Raw genomic sequence first — 18,760 nt, 5'->3', positions numbered from 1 at the left:
TGTTATCGTCAATAGTGGATGATATGTCAACGTGATCCAAAAGTTTTTTGAACCACAACTTCACCAAATGCATATGAGGCTCGTTTGGTTTCCGCAGGATTGTGCCATAGGCCACGCTGCTCGACATTCGACGAATATTGTGAGGGAAATCCTTGCCTGTCGTTTGATCTCAAGGTACAGCGACATTCCATGGCCTTCCCGCTCGCCTGATTTAAGTTCGTGCGGCTTCCTTCTTTGGAGTTATCTCAAATCTGAAGTTTATAAACGCCGCCCAAGGACCCTCGAGCCTTGAAGAACGCTATTCTCATTGAAACAGGCCGTATTCCACAACAGATGCTCCATATAGTGATGCAGTACTTTAAAATCTGGCTGCAGCTGTTCATTAACAACGACGAGCGTCACTTGTAGGATTTGATGTTCAAAAATTAAAAACACTAAACTTCCAACTGTACTTTATTGAGGTAATAAAGAAATGTTTCCTAGCATTTTTAGTTTTTGTTTTATTAACTTTTATAGTTAGGTATACAGAAGAATGCTGAAGATTAGATGGGTACAACATGTAACTAATGAGTAGGTACTGAATAGAATTGGAGAGAAGAGAAATTTGTGGTACAATCTGATTATGAGAAGGGATCAGTTCGTAGGACACATTCTGAGGCATCAAGGGATCACCCAGTTAGTAGTGGAGGAAACCATTGAGGGGAGGGGGGGGGGGGCGTTAAAAATCGTAGAGGGAGACCAAGAGATGAATACAGTAAGCAGATTCAGAATGATGTAGGTCGCAGTAGTTACACGGAGATGAAGAGGCTTGCGTGGGATAGAGTAGGATGGAGAACTGCATCATATTAGTCTTTGGACTGAAGACCACAACACTAACAGTTAGGGATAATTCCCTGCCTCACCCTATACTTAGGAATAACCCTGTACTTTTATGTTTTCATGTTAAAATATGTGCTGGATGTATCAATAAACTTTGAGAATATTTATACAGTTTCTTCAATCCAAATATGTTAGTGCTTCTGGTTTTTTCAGCAGGTTAAATAAAAAAATATTTCCCCTAAAATTTCTTGTGTATCAGTTTTACTGTTTTTTGTTTTTGTAATTATCAGCAAGAATTTTACTTTGGAAAGTACTTTGTCCTTTTCTAGACTAAGAAAAGGGATGTCTAACATTTTTGGTATTTTTATTAACATTTTAAATTGTCATTAACCCGTGATGCTGTACATAGGCAAGATGACTTCGACTCATCTAGTTTGGTGGTGAACTACAGCAGTGGATGGGCGTCATGTTGTTGCAGATGGTGGGCCACGTGTCAGGGGCGCACGTGAACCCCGCGGTGACGCTGGGCCGCCTGCTGAGGGGCGGGTTCGGCGCGTGGGCAGCGGCGGGCTACCTGGTGGCGCAGCTGGCCGGCGCCCTGCTGGGCTACCGGCTGCTCCTGGTGAGTGCACCGGCGGAGGGCAAGCAGGGGTCTGGTGGGGTGGTACGTGGTGGGCACTTGTGGCCTAGGACAGTTTGTGGCACGAGACCCGGCATTTGGGAGAGGGATCACTAGAATGGAGGCCGTAGTTATGCAAAAGGTAGGAGAATGGTGGTGTGCTGCAGGGGGGGGGGGGGGGGGGGTGAAGAATGAAAGGAGAATGGATACAGAGGAATGTGTCGGAATAATTTACGTCAGTACGGACTTCATTATATGGGAGGAAAAGCCTGTTTTGTTTCGAGAGAATCATAGCGAGCCACGATTGGTGGCAAGGGGAGAAACGATGAGATTATTAGTCCAGTTTTTAGTGTGTGTGGAACATGATGAACATGCCCTATGTGGACAAAAAGGGGCAGTAATTTGATCAGTTGTTAAAAGATTTTGATTGATTAGAGAGGTAAAGTGGATATGCCAACTGAGACAGAGTATATTGTGTTCGAAGATTTCGAGGGACTGGTGGAAACTGAGCGGAGTGGATACCCAGGTGTCCTTGGAGTCTTTAGCGGCGGCATGACTGAACAAAATCTCGTTCAGGCCTCACCAGTTCGAACAAAGTTCTCCAGCTTTCGATGGCTACCTCGCGATCATTGTCAGGAGAAAAATTACTGACAGTCAGGCCCGGTTTTTTTCTTCTTTTTGTGATTTCATTCCCCTTCTCCATACGGGCAGGGAAAGACTGGCAGTGGCCCAATACGCCGCTCTTCAGTCAAGAGATACATGTAATAAAAAGAGGAAAACAAGACACATAAAAGGCGATAAAGGTGGACATGAGAACATAGTAATGGGAGACATAGGGAGTAGTGTTATAGGCCCTTTGCTGTTCCTTATCTATATAAACTATTTTGGAGACAATCTGAGCAGCCGTCTTTGGTTGTTTGCAGTTGACGCTATCGTTTATCGACTAATAAAGTCATCAGAAGATCAAAAGAAAATGCAAAACGATTTAGGAAAGATATCTGAATGGTGCAAAAAGTGGCAGTTGACCATAAATAACGAAAAGTGTGGGGTCATCCATATGAGTGCTAAAAGGAGTTCCTTAAACTTCGGTTACACGATAAATCAGTCTAATCTCAAAACTGTAAACTCAACTAAATACCTAGGTATTACAATTACGAACAACTTAAATTGGAAGACACACATAGGAAATGCTGTGGGGAAGACTAACCAAAGACTGTGTTTTATTGGCAGGACACTTAGAAAATGTAACGGACCTACTAAGGAGACTGCCTACACTACACTTGTCCATCTTCTTTTCGAATACTGCTGTACAGTGTGGGATCCTTACCAGATAGGACTGACGGAGTAAATCGAAAAAGTTCAAAGAAAGGCAGCACGTTTTATATTATCACGAAATATGGGAGAGAGTGTCACAGAAATGATACAGAATTTGGGCTGGAAATCATTAAAAGAAAGGTGTTTTTCGTTCCGACGGAATCTTCTCACGAAATTCCAATCACCAACTTTCTCCTCTAAATGCGAAAATATTTTTTTGACACCGACCTGCATAGGGAGGAACGATCACTACGATAAAATAAGGGAAATTAGAGTTCGTACGGAAAGATATAGGTGTTCATTCTTTCCGCACTCTATACGAGATTGGAATAATAGTGAATTGTGAAGGTGGTTCGATGAACCCTCTGCCGGGCACCTGAATGTGATTTGCAGAGTATCCATGTAGATGTAGATACATGTACACAGAGACTCTCACGTGTGACAGTTAAAAAAATTACACATAAAGTTAAAAAACACAGTGGGCAATGTGCTTAGTATGTAAAAAAAAACTGAAGCCACACGCAGAACTTAAAAGTTGGCCGCAGAATTAAAACACTACAGAATGACGACACTTAAAAACCTACTGCACGAGATGGAGCACACATGATGAAGAGAAAATCTGTTGGGAGGGACCTGCCGAGGGAGGGGGGCATGAGAGGAGGGAAAAGAGGGGCAAGTGGGGGCAGAGGGGCAGGGGGCTGGAGAGGGTGGGAGGAACAGCAGGGGGGTCGGGGGCGCACCAAGGAGCAGGAGAGGGACAGGGTGGGAGATGAGGAGGGAAGGCAAGTCAGGAGGGAGTGCTGAGACGAAGAATGGGTGCACTGGAAAGGGAGGGGGTAGAGGAGGGAGGATAAAACTGTTAAGGGGAAGGCTGGAGGAAAGCAAAGAGGGAGCGCTGAGCGGGGGGGGGGGGCAAGGAGGTGTGGTTAGAGTTGGTAGGAGGGGTAGATATCAGGGCGAGGGGTAGGTGTTGAAAGTTTGAAAGTTGGGAGAGGAGGTTGAGGGTGTGGAGTTGGAGACAGGTCGGGACACCACGGTAAAGGTGCGGCAACGGGCTGGGGTTAGAGAGGACAGAAGACGTCAGGGTATGGGGGGATCGAGTCTGTGGACGACGCATAGGGTGCAGATGTGTTCGAGGAAAAGATATGGGCTCGGGCCTGGCACTATTTTCCGCTTACATACCTACGATTACGGACGCTGGCACCAATCAGAGGGGGCCGAAGCGATGTGTGCACGGAACGCGACTTTTGCAGCTCATAGCAGTGCCTGCCTGCTGCGAGACCGAGTGACGCCAGGTGGCGCGAAGGGCCGGCGCCACGTTTGAAACTGCCGCTCCGCCTCCCTGCAAGCATTAAGCACCCGTCGTTGCCTCCTTTCGACGTCCAAAGCCCACCCCCACACCCTACTCAGTGTGTACCGTTGGTCTCTGTTGAAAGTGTTGCTGTTCATTCTAACCTCAGCCACCTTTTTTATATCCGAGTCCCAGTATGTTGACACATCAGCCAAGCTGTATTTTGTGTTCGTTGTCGAGGCAATGCTCAGCTATGGCCGACTTGTGGAACTCCCTTTGCTTAATATGACTCTTGTGCTCGGTATAGCACTCCACAACTGTGCCAATTGTCTGGCCTATATACGCTTCTGGCCATTAAAATTGCTACACCAAGAAGATATGCAGATGATAAATGGGTATTCATTGGATAAATATATTGTACTAGAACTGACATGTGATTACATTTTCACGCAATTTGGGTGCATAGATCCTGAGAAATCAGTACCCAGAACAACCACCTCTGGCCGTAATAGCGGCCTTGATACGCCTGGGCATTGAGTCAAACAGAGCTTGGATGGCGTGTACAGGTACAGCTGCCCAGGCATCTTCAACATGATACCACAGTTCATCAAGAGTAGTGACTGGCGTATTGTGACGAGCCAGTAGCTCGGCCACCATTGACCAGACGTTTTCAATTGGTGACAGATCTGGAGAATGTGCTGGCCAGGGCAGCAGTCGAATATTTTCCTGCTGAAATGTAGGGTTTCGCAGGGATCGAATGAAGGATAGAGCCACGGGTCATAACACATCTGAAATGTAACGTTCACTGTTCAAAGTGCCGTCAATGCGAACAAGAGATGTCCGAGACGTGTAACCAATGGCACCCCATACCATCACGCCGGGTGATGCGCCAGTATGGCGATGACGAATACACGCTTCCAATGTGCGTTCACCGCGATGTCACCAGACACGAATGCGGCCATCATGATGCTGTAAACAGACGTTTTGCCATTCGTGCACCCAGGTTCGTCGTTGAGTACACCATCGCAGGCGCTCCTGTCTGTGATGCAGCGTCAAGGGTAACCGCTGCCATGATCTCCGAGCTGATAGTCCATGCTGCTGCAAACGTCGTCGAACTATTCGTGCAGATGGTTGTTCTCTTGCAAACGTCCCCATCTGTTGACTCAGGGATCGAGACGTGGCTGCACGATCCGTTGCAGCCATGCGGATAAGATGCCTGTCATCTCTATTGTTAGTGATACGAGGCCGTTGGGATCCAGCACGGCGTTCCGTATTACCCTCCTGAATCCACCGGTTCCATATTCTGCTAACAGTAATTGGATCTCTATCAACAGGAGCAGCAATGTCGCGCTACGATAAACCGCAATCGCGATGGGCTACAATCCGACCTTTATCAAAGTCTGAAACGTGATGGTACGCATTTCTCCTCCTTACACGAGGCATCACAACAACGTTTCACCAGGAAACACCGGTCAACTACTGTTTGTGTATGAGAAATCGGTTGGAAACTTTCCTCATGTCAGCACGTTGTAGGCGTCGCCACCGGCGCGAACCTTGTGTGAATGCTCTGAAAAGCTAATCATTTGCATATCAGAGCGTCTTCTTCCTGTCGGTTAAATTTCGCATCTGTAGCTCGTCATCTTCGTGTTGTAGCAATTTTAATGGCCAGTAGTGTAGATGCTGCTGCACTCGCAAGGGACGCCATACACACTGGGCATACAAAGAGCTATGTGGTCTCCAACAGGGCGCAACGTATCTCGTGTTTTGGGGACGGTTTCTTGTACACTGGATAACGAAGCTGGGATCCTGCCTCCCGCTCGACTAAAACATCTAAGAACTCCATCTCGATTGTAAATTTAATGTTGGGATGGACACTGTTCATGTGATCCACGAACTGCTGCACGAATTAGTAGCACAAGAGAGGATGGGTTGGAGGAATTCAGTCTCTGTGTTTAGCTAGATTACTTGGTATCGTCGATCAGCATTTCCTGTTCTCTTTATCACCGTGTAGTTAGTTTTATGCTGTCCAAACAAATAAACTCATTCATTAGTTTGAGCACCTCATTTTCTAATCCAATTCCCGCAGAAAGACCTCATTTATGTGAACTGTATTTCATTTACTTTTTTTAGCTGTATTTATGTTCGTCTTTAATACGTTTTTATATACCATCCATTCTCTCCAACTGGTCTTCCAAAAGTTTAGTCAACTCTGACAGAACTGCAGTGGTATTGAAAACTGAAGTTTTTATTTCTTCTGCATCAGCTACAATTCACTTTCTCAATTTCCTCTTCCATTTCTTTATTGCTTGCACAAATGACAGACTGAACAACGTGAGGATGTCCGGATGAATTCAGAATTTTAGTGCTCACAGATGACATAACTTCTCCTACAAGGAGGACGTAAAGTGCAGCTGGCCTGGGTGACACTGTGTCGTTTCGACAGGCGGTGACGCCGTCTTCAGCATCGTGCGAGTGCACTACCGTGCCCGCGGCCGCACTGTCGCCTCTGCAGGCGCTCCTGGTGGAGGCGGCTGGAACTGCGGGTCTGGTGCTGCAGTGCCACGCCTCCTGGGATGGTCACCAAGCGGGCGTTGCCTCGCTCCAGTTCGGCTTCTACATGGCGGCCATCTCCCTAGCGTTGGTGAGGACCGGAATTTACATCGAGTATTGGTTACAAAATCAAAATATTAAACATGGCTGCGAAACAGCAACTGTGTAAACCTGAAGAGGTTAAAAAATCAACCAACCATTTGCAAATAAAGGCTTATTGGTCCTTGACCTAGGTTTCGGCATTTGTAAAAAGAGCCGCTAGGCTTCATCTAAACTAATGTACCATTATGTGATGTAACAAGACCCACTACTTCCGAAGAAGATATTTTTACAAATATCGAAACCTAAATCAAGGGCTAATAAACCTTTACTTGCGACTGGTTGATTGATTTTTTTAACCTCTCCAGGTTATAAAATCCTCTAGAGAGCATCATATTATTTATATTTTTCATATCAGAAGCAATACTCTTTACACTACACAATAAATTATTTGTCGCACTCCAAGTGTGGGTTTTGCAAGGGACTGAGCGACAGGGGCTCGCGGTGTGTGGTGCTGATTGATTGATCGAAGTGAGAGGGTGACTTGATGGTCTCACATAATTCGCTCAGGTGGACGTATAAGACCGCAGGGTAAGAAGGAGAGTAAGCAGCTCAGCAGATACGATTAACTTCCGTTTTGTTCCGAAACTGAAATACATGTATGACTTTCCTAGCTGACACGCCTCTGCACCAACAGCCACGTCCTTGTGCACACACAGTGGCTGTTCACCACCGTTTTATCTGTGTCACAGGGCCGCCTTTTAAAATCTGAGACTAGCAGAGCGTGCAGCCAAATAACTTCTATCCAGAGGCTCCAGTCTAGCTGCGTCCGTGTCTGTCAGCGACTCACTTCATTACTGCCTACTTTCTTCTTCCTAACCACTCTTCTAATTCTGGACGTTTGGTCCTAAAGTTTCGTCTTGGTTTCCCATTTGACCCTGCCTGCCCCCGACACGACGTAATTTCGAAGACTTCTCGTCACCTTATTTGTTATCCTTCTTTCTGAGGCTGGTTGGAGGGATAGGAAGTCTTTCCTTACGTGCTCTTGAACTATGTCTGAGGCCCTTCATTGGCTTCCCATATCGCAGCATACCTCCACTGTCTTTCCCTCTCACAATTTCTGCTCTCTGTCTCAGCTCTTACCTTCTTTTTTGTCTAAGACCCTTACTTCATTTATTCTGTCACATCATTTTTGCCTTTACTTCCAAAGGATCTTGCCTCATCTCTTCTGTCACCTTGCTCATCCTTTATCGTCTCAGTTGTAGCCGGCCGGGGTGGCCGAGCAGTTATAGTTGCTACAGTCTGGAACGGCACGACCGCTACTGTCGCAAATTCAAATCCTGCCTCGGGCATGGGATGCGTGTGATGTCTTTAGGTTAGTTAGGTTTAAGTGGTTCTAAGTTCTAGGGGGCTGATGACCTTAGAAGGTAAGTCCCATAGTGCTCAGAGCCATTTTGAAACAGTTGTACTTAATCAAACATAACAGTCAACGTTTGTACTCACAGGGATTGCGATTTTTTAACAACAGCATAAATATTTTTTTAAAATAATAGTATCCTCCAATGTTGTTGCGTTGTTAATCTCTAGCAATAGGTACATCATGTGACTCTGCACCCGTAAATGAAGCGGCTTGAGCTTTGAACAAATTTGAGATATACAGTTTATTTCATTCTGATTTTATGTGGCAGATACTGAACAAGCCCGCTGTTTGCCATACATTTTTGAACATCCACGGTCAGTCGCAGACCTAGCTGAAAAGTGGAACAAGCCTTGTGGGAGACATTGCCTAGAAATGAACCGAATGTGATGCGAAGATTCGGTTGATGCTGGAGGAAGAGGTACATAAAACATTATCAAGGGACACAACATCCAGAATAATGAGGAAGACGTCAGAGCTTTTCAAGAGATCTTTACTGGAAGGGAGCGACATTAAAAATCTCCTTCCTCGGGCGACTCGACCACGTACACTGTGTGATTAAACGTGTCGGGACACCTGGCTGAAAATGACTTACAAGTTTGTGGCGCCCTCCCTCGGTAATGCTGGAATTCAGTATAGTGTTGGCCCGCCCTATCTTGATGACAGCTTTCACTCTCGCAGGCATACGTTCAATCAGTTCTAGAAGGTTTCTTGGGGAATGGCAGCCCATTCTTCACGGAGTGCTGCACTGAGGAGAGGTATCGATGTCGGTCGGTGAGGTCTGGCACAAAGTGGGAGCTCCAAAACATCCGATCTATAGGATTCAGGTCAGGACTCTGTGCAGGCCAGTCCATTACAGTGATGTTATTGTCGTGTAACCACTCCGCCACACGCCGTGCATCACGGACAGGTGGTCAATCGTGTTGAAAGATTCAATCGCCGTCCCCGAATTGCTTTTCAACAGTGGGAAGCATGAAGGTGCTTAAAACATCAGTGTAGGCCTGTGATGTGGTAGTGCCACGCAAAATAACAAGGCATGCAAGCTGCCTCCATGAAAAACACGACCACACCATAACTGTTCGCACTACACACGCTGGCAGATGACGTTCACCGGGCATTCGCCATGCCCACACCCTGCCATCGAATGGCCACATTGAGTACCTTGAGTACCGTGATTCGTCACTCCACACAACGTTTTTCCACTGTTCAATAGTCCAATGCTTACGCTCCTCACACCAAGCGAGGCGTCGTTTGGCATAAACCGGCGTGATGTGTGGCTATTGAGCAGTCGTTCGACCATGAACTCCAAGTTTTCTCACCACCCTCCTAATTGTCATAGTAGTTGCAGTGGATCCTGATGCAGTTTGGCATTCCTGTGTGATGGTCTGGATAGATGTCTGCCCATTACACATTACGACCCTCTTCAACTGTCGGCGGTATCTGTCAGTCAACAGACGAGGTCGGCCTGTACGCTTTTGTGCTGTACATGTCCCTTCACGTTTCCAGTTTACTATCACATCGGAAACAGTGGGCCTAGGGACGTGTGTAAATCTCGCGTACAGACTTATGACATAAGTGACACCCAATCACCTGATCGCGTTCTAAGTCCGTGAGTTCCACGGAGCGCCCCATTCTGCTCTCACACGATGTCTAATGACTACCGAGGTCGCTGGTATGGAGTACCTGGCAGTAGGTGGCGGCACAATGCACCTAATATGAAAGAAAAAACATATGTTTTTTCTGGTATCTGGATACTTTTGATCACATAGTGTACAATGTACAGCTTTCCGAAGGCTCGTGAGAAGTACACTGTTCTACGTCCCATCATGAGCAGCATTTGATCGCCGACTTATAGACTCTCGAAACATCTCGCCAGCCTCCTCACTCCGCACGTTGGTTACTGTGTACATAGTATCAAGAACACGACATATCTCAACAATCGAATTAAAAGTCTGCATCTTGGAGAAGGATACGTCACGGCTAGCTTTGTTGTGATGCCATTATTCATGTGCGTACTTATCAAAGATTCTATAGATCTGCTGTCTCAGTTATTTAACGACCCTGTTGTGAGTTTATTTAAGCACACTCTGGCGTCATCGTATTTTTTGTATATTTTGACCGTGTAACCTCTCCCTCACTTACCGACCTTAATGACAGTGAAAAATTAAACCGCGTGTACCTAATGGAAATTTGGGAAAAGCAATCGTCACCGAAGTTAATCTATCGGTAAAGAGGGAGGAAAGTGTTACATCTAAATGAAAGGAAAAATGCAAATGAAACTGGTGGAAATTAATTTTGAAAAGGGGTAAAGTTAATAAAGAAAGTAAATGTGCGGCCGTTACGTTAACAATTAACTAGCGATAATTAGATATTTGAGATTTGGGGGAAATCACGGTCGCCAGTCCTAAGGACAATTACTATAGTAACTGAAAAAGAAAGGTTATTACACATATAATTAACACTAGAAGCGTGGCAACTGAAGGTTGACACGTGTAGTGTGAAAACTGAAAGTTTGTCAGAAGTAATAAATTTCGCTACACTCTGACTTAATTTAGCAAAAGAATTAATAAAACCGGAAAATCGAAAGTTAATTTAGTGACTGAAGTTAATAGTGAGCTTTCTTTCTGAAGCACATAGAAATCCAGTAAAATACGGTTAGTCTTGGACTACCTCAACAATCATTTCAAAAGCAACTTGACTCTACGCAATTTAGAAACAAGAGATTTAACTTTGAACTTGAATTAAATGATTCTGAACTATTAACAATAGTAAAATTTAGTACGTACCAAGCTGAGCTGCAGTCACAGGTAAGCTAAAATATGCTAACAAAACTCGCACTCTTAATTTGTGCTCGTGTAACCTAAATATTGTAGCCAGCTACTGAACTTTGAAATTAAAGCAGTGAAATCTAATTATATTATTTTAATGCTGGCGTTTGAATTTCAACGACACTCGGGTTCATTTCGGAAAAGGAAGGGACCCTGCTTGGCAATGCAATTGGGACAATGAGCAACAAAGGTTCATGCTAAGTTGCTGTAATTTTGCGAGGCAAACGGAACAATTTGAAAAGCTGAGGTCTGCCATACAGTTCTGAAACTTTACGTGCTTTTAGTCTTCCTTGTTGGTTGATTGAAGGTTTGAAGCCGTCGATCGAGGAGGTGGCGACAGTCACTCATTGTCGGCCGTCGCTGTTGCAGAAGCTGGATGTTGGCGCGCCTTCTTCTCGACACGGTCACCAGGCGAAACGGGCTCTTGATGTGCGCCAGCTAATGCTTCCCGTCCGCGACACCATGTCAGAAACTATCATCGCGAGTCGAGCGCAATTACATGCTGCCAAACCCCGAAAGCGCGGCAACTCGCGGGAGCGTCACACAACACCTGCTCCACTCGCTACTCCCGCCAGACTCCCACTGTTCTGCCCGCGCTCCACGCGGCAGAGTTAACACTACCAAAGATCCTACACACTTTGATTCGTCACACGACCTATCGACGTAATCGTTCGATAGCAGTTTTCCCTAGGCAAGACCCAGCGTAAAAATACAAATAATATTTACGAAACAAACCAATTATACATCGACATGAGTGCATAAATATATATATATACAAACAGTAAAACAATTACAATATATAAAGAGACAGAAATGTCATATCTTGAGGTAACAAAACAAGGAAAAAAATAATAGTACAATAGATGGAAATAGGAGTATATGCATTTCCGGCGTTACAACCGGACCGACGGCGTCGCAATAGAGAGCCCATTGGCACCAATTGTAACCAATTTGTCTGTAGAGTACTTTGACGACGTCGCCCTGGATACGATACCTGCAAAACCTTGTTGCTCTTATCGTTAAGTCGACGACACGTTCGTTGCCTGGTCCCCCGGACTTGAAAATCTGGTAGAATTCTTGGAACACGTCAACAATATCAATGCCAACATGAAGTTCACGATGGAGACAGGGTCAGACGGTGGCTTCCCATTCCTTGACGTCCTCGCCCGCCAAGAAGCAAATGGGTGCCTCAGCCACAGTGTTCAAATGGTTCAAATGGATCTAAGCACCATGGGACTTAACATCTGAGATCATCAGTCCCCTAGACTTAGAACTACTTAAAAATAACTAACCTAAGGACATCACACACATCCATGCCCGAGGCAGGATTCGAACCTGTGACCGTAGCAGCAGCGCGGTTCCGGACTGAAGCGCCTAGAACCCCTCGGCTACAGGGGCTGGTGCCACAGTGTTCACCGGTAACCCTCCCCACAAGGACCGATATCAGCACACTGTTACCATCAGTCGCAGAAACGTTATGTTCTGAGGATCTTGGTGCATCTAGCGGAAGCCGCCTCAGAAGCTGACAGGCTGCCAAAGTAACTGAGTCACTTACGGAGAACGTTCAAGGAAAACGGCTACAACAGCCGCCAGATTTCGCAAGCCATCTTTCCGAAAACACATAAGCAGAAGGACCCCGAATAGGACTCGAAGAAGCTTACGTTTTTGCCGTTCTGTGGCTCAGTAACAGGAAGGGTTAGCCAGCTCTAAAAGAGTGATAAAAACGATTCGGTCTTCGGAGACACAAAAAATATGGCAATAATGAAGCCTGTGATAGACGATGTAAACGTCAGAACGATATAAAAAACCGCGTGGGTGTGGACAATCCTATGTCGGACAGACTGTGCATACTATTGAATAGCTCTGTGTAGAACACGAGAGATGCCTTCACCTTCGGTGCCCTGAGGAATCTGCGGTAGCAGAGCATCTTGTAGAAAAGAGACGTCTTGCTTTCTACAAGATATCTGCTATTACGTACATTAATAGTTTCTGGGATAACGTAATAGGAGGTACAATCAACATAAAAATTTGTGACAACAACCTCAAGAAGGACGGCGGCCTGCAGCTAAGCACGGCTCGGGATTCAGCCACCGGAAGGTTGAAGCAGTCATTACTTTGTATGGCACTGAAGTGAACACCAGTGACGTCACAGAAGGCAGTGCAGCTATATGAGGAAGGTAGCAGCAACCGAAAAGACAGTTACCATTTGACAATGGACGAGGAGTACTCTACCGAAGGCTCGTGTATTTTGAGCCACTCGACGCAGCTGGAAGCTCGAAAGGATGTTATCATTGCTTAGATTGAGTCATGATTCTCTTTTTTATGGATGGTGTTGCTATATACAGGGAAGTAACAACAATGGAAAACTGTAGCGACATGCAACAAGACTTGCAGAGAATCGACGCTCAGTGCAGTGATTTGCACTTTTGCACTTTATTTTCAATATAAAAAGAAAATTAAAGTATGGCGCGTAAGTATTGTATGGTTGTACGATCCGAAAACAATCACTGGAAGCAGTCACATCCAGTAAATAGATGGGATTACGCATATGGAGCGATTTAAAGTCAAACGATCACATAAACGTAATCGAACGTAAGGCAGATGCCAGACAGATGCATTGGGGGAATCCATAAGAAGTGTGGTTGGCTCACGAAAGACGTAGTTCATAAAATTCTCGTTAGAACAGTGCCTGAACATTCCTCTTCAATCTGAGATCTGCACTTGAAAGGTAACCCTAGAGGAACCATATGAATTGACTGAGAATGTTGGCATAATTTTAGTCTTCTAACAACATTTATTTTTCTTTGAAACAGACATAAATTATGCTAAAAAAATTATTGATTGAATACTGTAAACAACGAACAGGTGTTTCAAGACTACACTGGACAAGGATCCTGGGTGGCAGAGACAGTACAACTAGTGGAGTGAGTCAAGTCCTCTGGCCCTAAAAATGTGGATAACGCAATCTGAATTGATCTGAAGCTGAGCAGATTTTGACTGATCAAATCTACTGTAGATTCTCAACATAGGTGCAGCTGAGAGGAAGTGGCGATAGAGATCTGTACGCCCTGACAATGCCGGAGCGGAAGTACGTTATCCTGTTTGCTTCATGTGGTGACGTAACTTGCAGCTGGCGAGGTGTGTGCGGCGAAGGTGAGACATGGAGACGGCACCTGTGAATCGATCGCGGCCACGAAAGAAATGCAAAAATCTCACGGTCTAGAGATGTGGCAGACGGATCGCAATTTACTCTCTACCAGAGCCCTGAAGCCACGGTAGATTTCAGTGTGTGACACACCCACTTGCTGGTTGTACCAAGGACCAATTTGGCTCACTTATACGACACAGCGCACAAGGACACCAAACGTCAAGCCAGGTAAACCACAAACGAGTAAGTGTGCCCTCGGCAAATGAGTAGTCCGAGACGTTTGAAGTCACACTGTTGTTACAGTAAGAATGTTAACACAGGCTCCCCAGTCTAAACTACTCGCAAGTGAAGTCAGTCTCTGGACAGGTCCCAAGTACCAACCACACATGCCAGAGCTTCCACCAGCAGTCCTTACCAGACCAAAGTGCTGCACCTGAGTCTCTCGCACCACTCCAGAAAAAAAAATCCGTTTTCCCACAAAGTGCAGGAACGACACCGCCTTCACCCCGTCTTGAGCCAATCACAGGGCTCTAGAGGCGTTAAATCTACCCTCCCACACGGCAGCACAAACTCGTGTCGAATCAGGGCAAGAGTTAACAAACCTGCATCTCTGAAAAAAAGGAAATTGCCAATTACTGGCTTTAAGTTTTTGCAGAGGGGAAAGAGACGATTTTCTCTGAAGTCGTGTCACTTCCCATGGCAAGAAGCAAACAGATACAATCTTAAAGATCTTTATCTAAATCGCCTCTGCCTTGGAGCTTGTTAGTCATAGCTATGAGGTGTAATCTCCAAACGTTTCGCAGACGCCGGATTTTTCTTATACAACCGCGGTGGCCAGGGGAAGTGGTTCACTGGCCTATTTACGCTATCAGCGAACACGAAAACAGTGAATTTTTATTGCTCATGGCTCTGCACACAATGCCCAGTTTATGATTCCCTGTGTACACGCATTCCTTCAGACGATCGCCCCAGTCCAGGCCTTCTGCTGGCGCCATGGCAGGTATCGTGGCATTGTTCTGCTGGAGAACTGTCTCGACAAGGGGCTACCCTGTCTACCCTGTATGGCTGTGGGCCTGTCCGGCAAGATTTACTGAGGGATGGGCTCGACGCCAATTGCTTTCAACTCCCAACATGCCGTTTCTATGAGATAAGAGTCATAAAAATGTCCATGCTTTTAGCCCCCTACTGGGCTCCAACAACGTCTGCTCAGGCCATTACCTTTCTAGAGTCTCACTCAAGGTGCATGAAGTTGTAATGAAATCTTTAATAATTTTCTATATGTGAAAAATAGGTGAGAGAGTAACATGTCCTCTCTCAGACTAAATAGGCTTGTTAGAGGAAGCGGATAAAGTCCTAAGAAAAGCAGCAAGTTTTTTCAGAGCTAAGCGTGAAAGCGTCACAAAGATGCTCATACAACTTCAGGGGCAGACACTGCAAGGGTACAGTTGTGGAGCACGGTCTGTTCCACTGTCGCAATTCTGGGAGCATAAAATCCTAGAAGAGTCAACCAATCCGTTGCTTCCTGATACATGCATCTCAAGAACAGGAAATGAAGGTGAATTCAGAGAGATTCGAGGACACGGGGTGAATTACCAACAGTCGTTCATCCCGACGGTCATTCTCCACTGGGACAGGAAAGAGGAAGCGACAACAATATCCAAAGTACCCTCCGCCACATACCACAAGTTGTCTTGGAGGGTACAGATGTAAATTTGGGCTTTGTACATCCATTCACACTCGCAGTCTAGGGCTCTTTGTTCTTGTCACTTGGCAACCAAATCTTCATGAAAAGAATGATCTGTAAATAACGTGATCGCAAAAACAGTTTCTCACCATCAACTGTTGCATGCTCCAGCTGCGTCGATTTCTCGCCCCATCTGGAGGCCTGGAGCAGCGACAGTGGAGCGATGCGACATGGCATCGGTCACTACCGTGGCCGACTGTCAGGTTCGCTCTCTACCACTGTGTGTGGTGAGGGGCTATGAGGCTTGTAGACCCTGATACGTTGTTTGATTACATTACTTTCTATGCCGTATGTTCCTAAGTTAAATATGTCCAAAATCTGACGATCCTTTACAGCCAACGCTATACTTCGTCTTCCAAGATGGCCTTTAAATGAAAAAGATGGCACTATTTCTTGGCGAAGGATTGTCTGCGTCGTCTTACAGAGAAACGCTGTATCTTTCTCTCCAGACTATACCCTCCTGGGTATTCTGGAAAATGGTTCAGGACGCTAAAATCGTCTTAAAGTCGACAGCTTGGCTGCCTGTTCACTTGCCCTATCTTGCCATACTGTACAACGAAAATTGGTCATCTTACGCACACATCTACAGACTCCCATTTTCCCACTGAAACGGTTCTCTTGGCCAAGATATAAATTCTATTAGACCTCATACTTCAGTTGTCTGCTAAGAAATATTAACAATCTGATGAAAAATAAGGATGTTTGATTAGAGAATCATGATGCACCTGTGTGGACAGGGCAGACTGTTTTTGGTTTTTTTGATACCACAGCGATAGGTATGACATGGGTGTAGAGTTGGACTCTCATAGCAGATTGCATCCAAGGCTTAAAATATAACAATTCTAAATATACTACACTGTAAGTTAACTGTCACCACTAATACGAGATTGCATCTAATCTGGAAAGAACTTCTTCATATGTGAAAAGAAAAAGTTGTTAACTTCGAAACAACTTGATAAATGATGCATGAAATCACGAAGAAATTCAAATCATTTGTTATGCAAGAGCTCTTCCATGCTCCAGTTGAGCAACTGGTGCAGCAGGTGCTTCGAGTCGCAAAGTCGGCTGGGAGCAGGGGACAAACCCTACCCAGACTCCGGGCGACAGGTGGGTCACGTTCGGCGGCCGTTATGAACGAGTAACTTCATACGAGGCGATGCCAGGGCGCACGTCATGTAGCCAATTCCGTACAAAGACTTTCCATTGAGAAGAGGCGCAACCTTCTTCCAACACAGAATTCTCATATTCTTTCTCAAATCATTAAATCTATAATTTTGCTTCCCCTGTTTATTTTGAAGTTCGAAGCTGTACTGAGAATAACTTACTCAAATTTACGATTGAAAGTAACGACCATCGCTGGCCCCTACTTTCTCCCATCTCTAGGACAGCATGTTTTGAGGAGATCCATAAATCGTTCCAATTTTGCACTTGTTCATATGCCCGGAAGCACTGGACAGCTAGGCCGTGTGCCATTGATCGAAAAGGCTGATAGTCGGAGGGATGATTGTCTGGAGAACACGGCGGGTGGAGTGGGACTCCCATTTCATCTTTTCCAACTACATTTTGACGGGTTTTGCAACATGTGGTCGAGCACTGACACTCTGTAAAATCACCTTTTCGTGTCTATCGCTGTATTGTGACCGTTTGTCTTTCAGTGCTCCTCTGAAGCGCATCAACTGCTTTCGATAACGATCTCCTCTTATTGTTTCAGTAGCTTTAAGTTCGTTCTCTCTTCCACCGCCTCGTGAACCTTCTCTCTTCCACCGCCACGCCGGTCTTCGATGTCAAAATCACTGCTTTTGAAGCTTTGAAAGCATTTTGTGCATTGTCTTTCACTAATAGGTGACTCGTATTGGGTCTTACCCAGAATTTTATGAGCCTCAGCCACTCGCCATAGGTTTTACCGAACAGTCTATGAGCGTCACTTGCAGATGTATGTATGGATTAAACCAGGGACCTAGAAACGACGGAGAGGCTTCGTCCAGCCGTAGCCCTCAGTGGTTCACAGCTCCACAACAGGCCACAGCGGTCTACCCACCCCACGGCCAGCCCACACCGAACCCAGGGTTATTGTGCGGTTCGGCCGTCAGTGCCCCCTCCCTTCCCGGGAATGTGTCGTACCCAGGGTACGATTTGTGCTTTTACCAGTGTGGGGGGGGGGGGGGGGGATGTCTTAGGGGGTTAGTAGAACTATACAGGGTGAGTCACCTAACGTTACCGCTGGATATATTTCGTAAACCACATCAAATACTGACGAACCGATTCCGCAGACCGAACGTGAGGAGAGGGGCTAGTGTAATTGTTTAATACAAACCATACAAAAATGCACGGAAGTATATTTTTTAACACAAACCCACGTTTTTTTAAATGGAACCACGTTAGTTTTGTTAGCACATCTGAACATATAAACAAATACGTAATCAGTGCTGTTTGTTGCATTGTAAAATGTTAATTACATCCGGAGATATTGTAACCTAAAGTTGACGCTTGAAACCTCCGACGTTCAGCTGCGTGTTGTAACAAACAGCTGCAACATACATCGCGTTTCTACAGAATGATCTGCGAACGTTGCTCGAAAATGTCCCACTGGAAACGCGTCGACGTACGTGGTATCAGCATGATGGTGCACCTGCACATTCCGCAATTAACACTAGGCTGACCCTTGACAGGATGTTCGACGGGCGTTTCATAGGACGTGGAGGACGCATAAATTGGCCAGCCCGTTCTCCTGATCTTACACCTCTGGACTTCTTTCTGTGGGGTACGTTAAAGGAGAATGTGTACCGTGATGTGCCTACAACCCCACAGGATATGAAACAACGTATTGTGGCAGCCTGCGGTGACATTACACCAGATGTGCTGCGGCGTGTACGACATTCATTACGCCAGAGATTGCAATTGTGTGCAGCAAATGATGACCACCACATTGAACATTTATTGACCTGACATGTCGGGACCCACTCTATTCCACTCCGTAATTGAAAACGGAAA

At 45.7% G+C, this 18,760-nt stretch overlaps 1 protein-coding gene across 1 annotated transcript in view; it reads left to right on the top strand.

Annotated features, from left to right (window-relative positions):
• Positions 1–1,285: 1,285 nt before the first annotated feature.
• LOC124776116 (lens fiber major intrinsic protein-like) overlaps positions 1,286–18,760 on the top strand; it is a 32,919-nt gene continuing 15,444 nt past the window's right edge. Inside the window, exons 1-2 of the mRNA XM_047250958.1 lie at positions 1,286–1,441; positions 6,487–6,684. Of these exons, the coding sequence (XP_047106914.1) occupies positions 1,286–1,441; positions 6,487–6,684 (354 nt within the window). The remainder of the gene's footprint in view (positions 1,442–6,486; positions 6,685–18,760) is intronic.

The sequence above is a fragment of the Schistocerca piceifrons genome, chromosome 2 (genome assembly GCF_021461385.2).
Source record: "Schistocerca piceifrons isolate TAMUIC-IGC-003096 chromosome 2, iqSchPice1.1, whole genome shotgun sequence".
In the NCBI taxonomy this organism is placed as follows: Eukaryota; Metazoa; Arthropoda; class Insecta; order Orthoptera; family Acrididae; genus Schistocerca; species Schistocerca piceifrons.
This window is presented reverse-complemented; position numbering and strand designations above follow the sequence as displayed.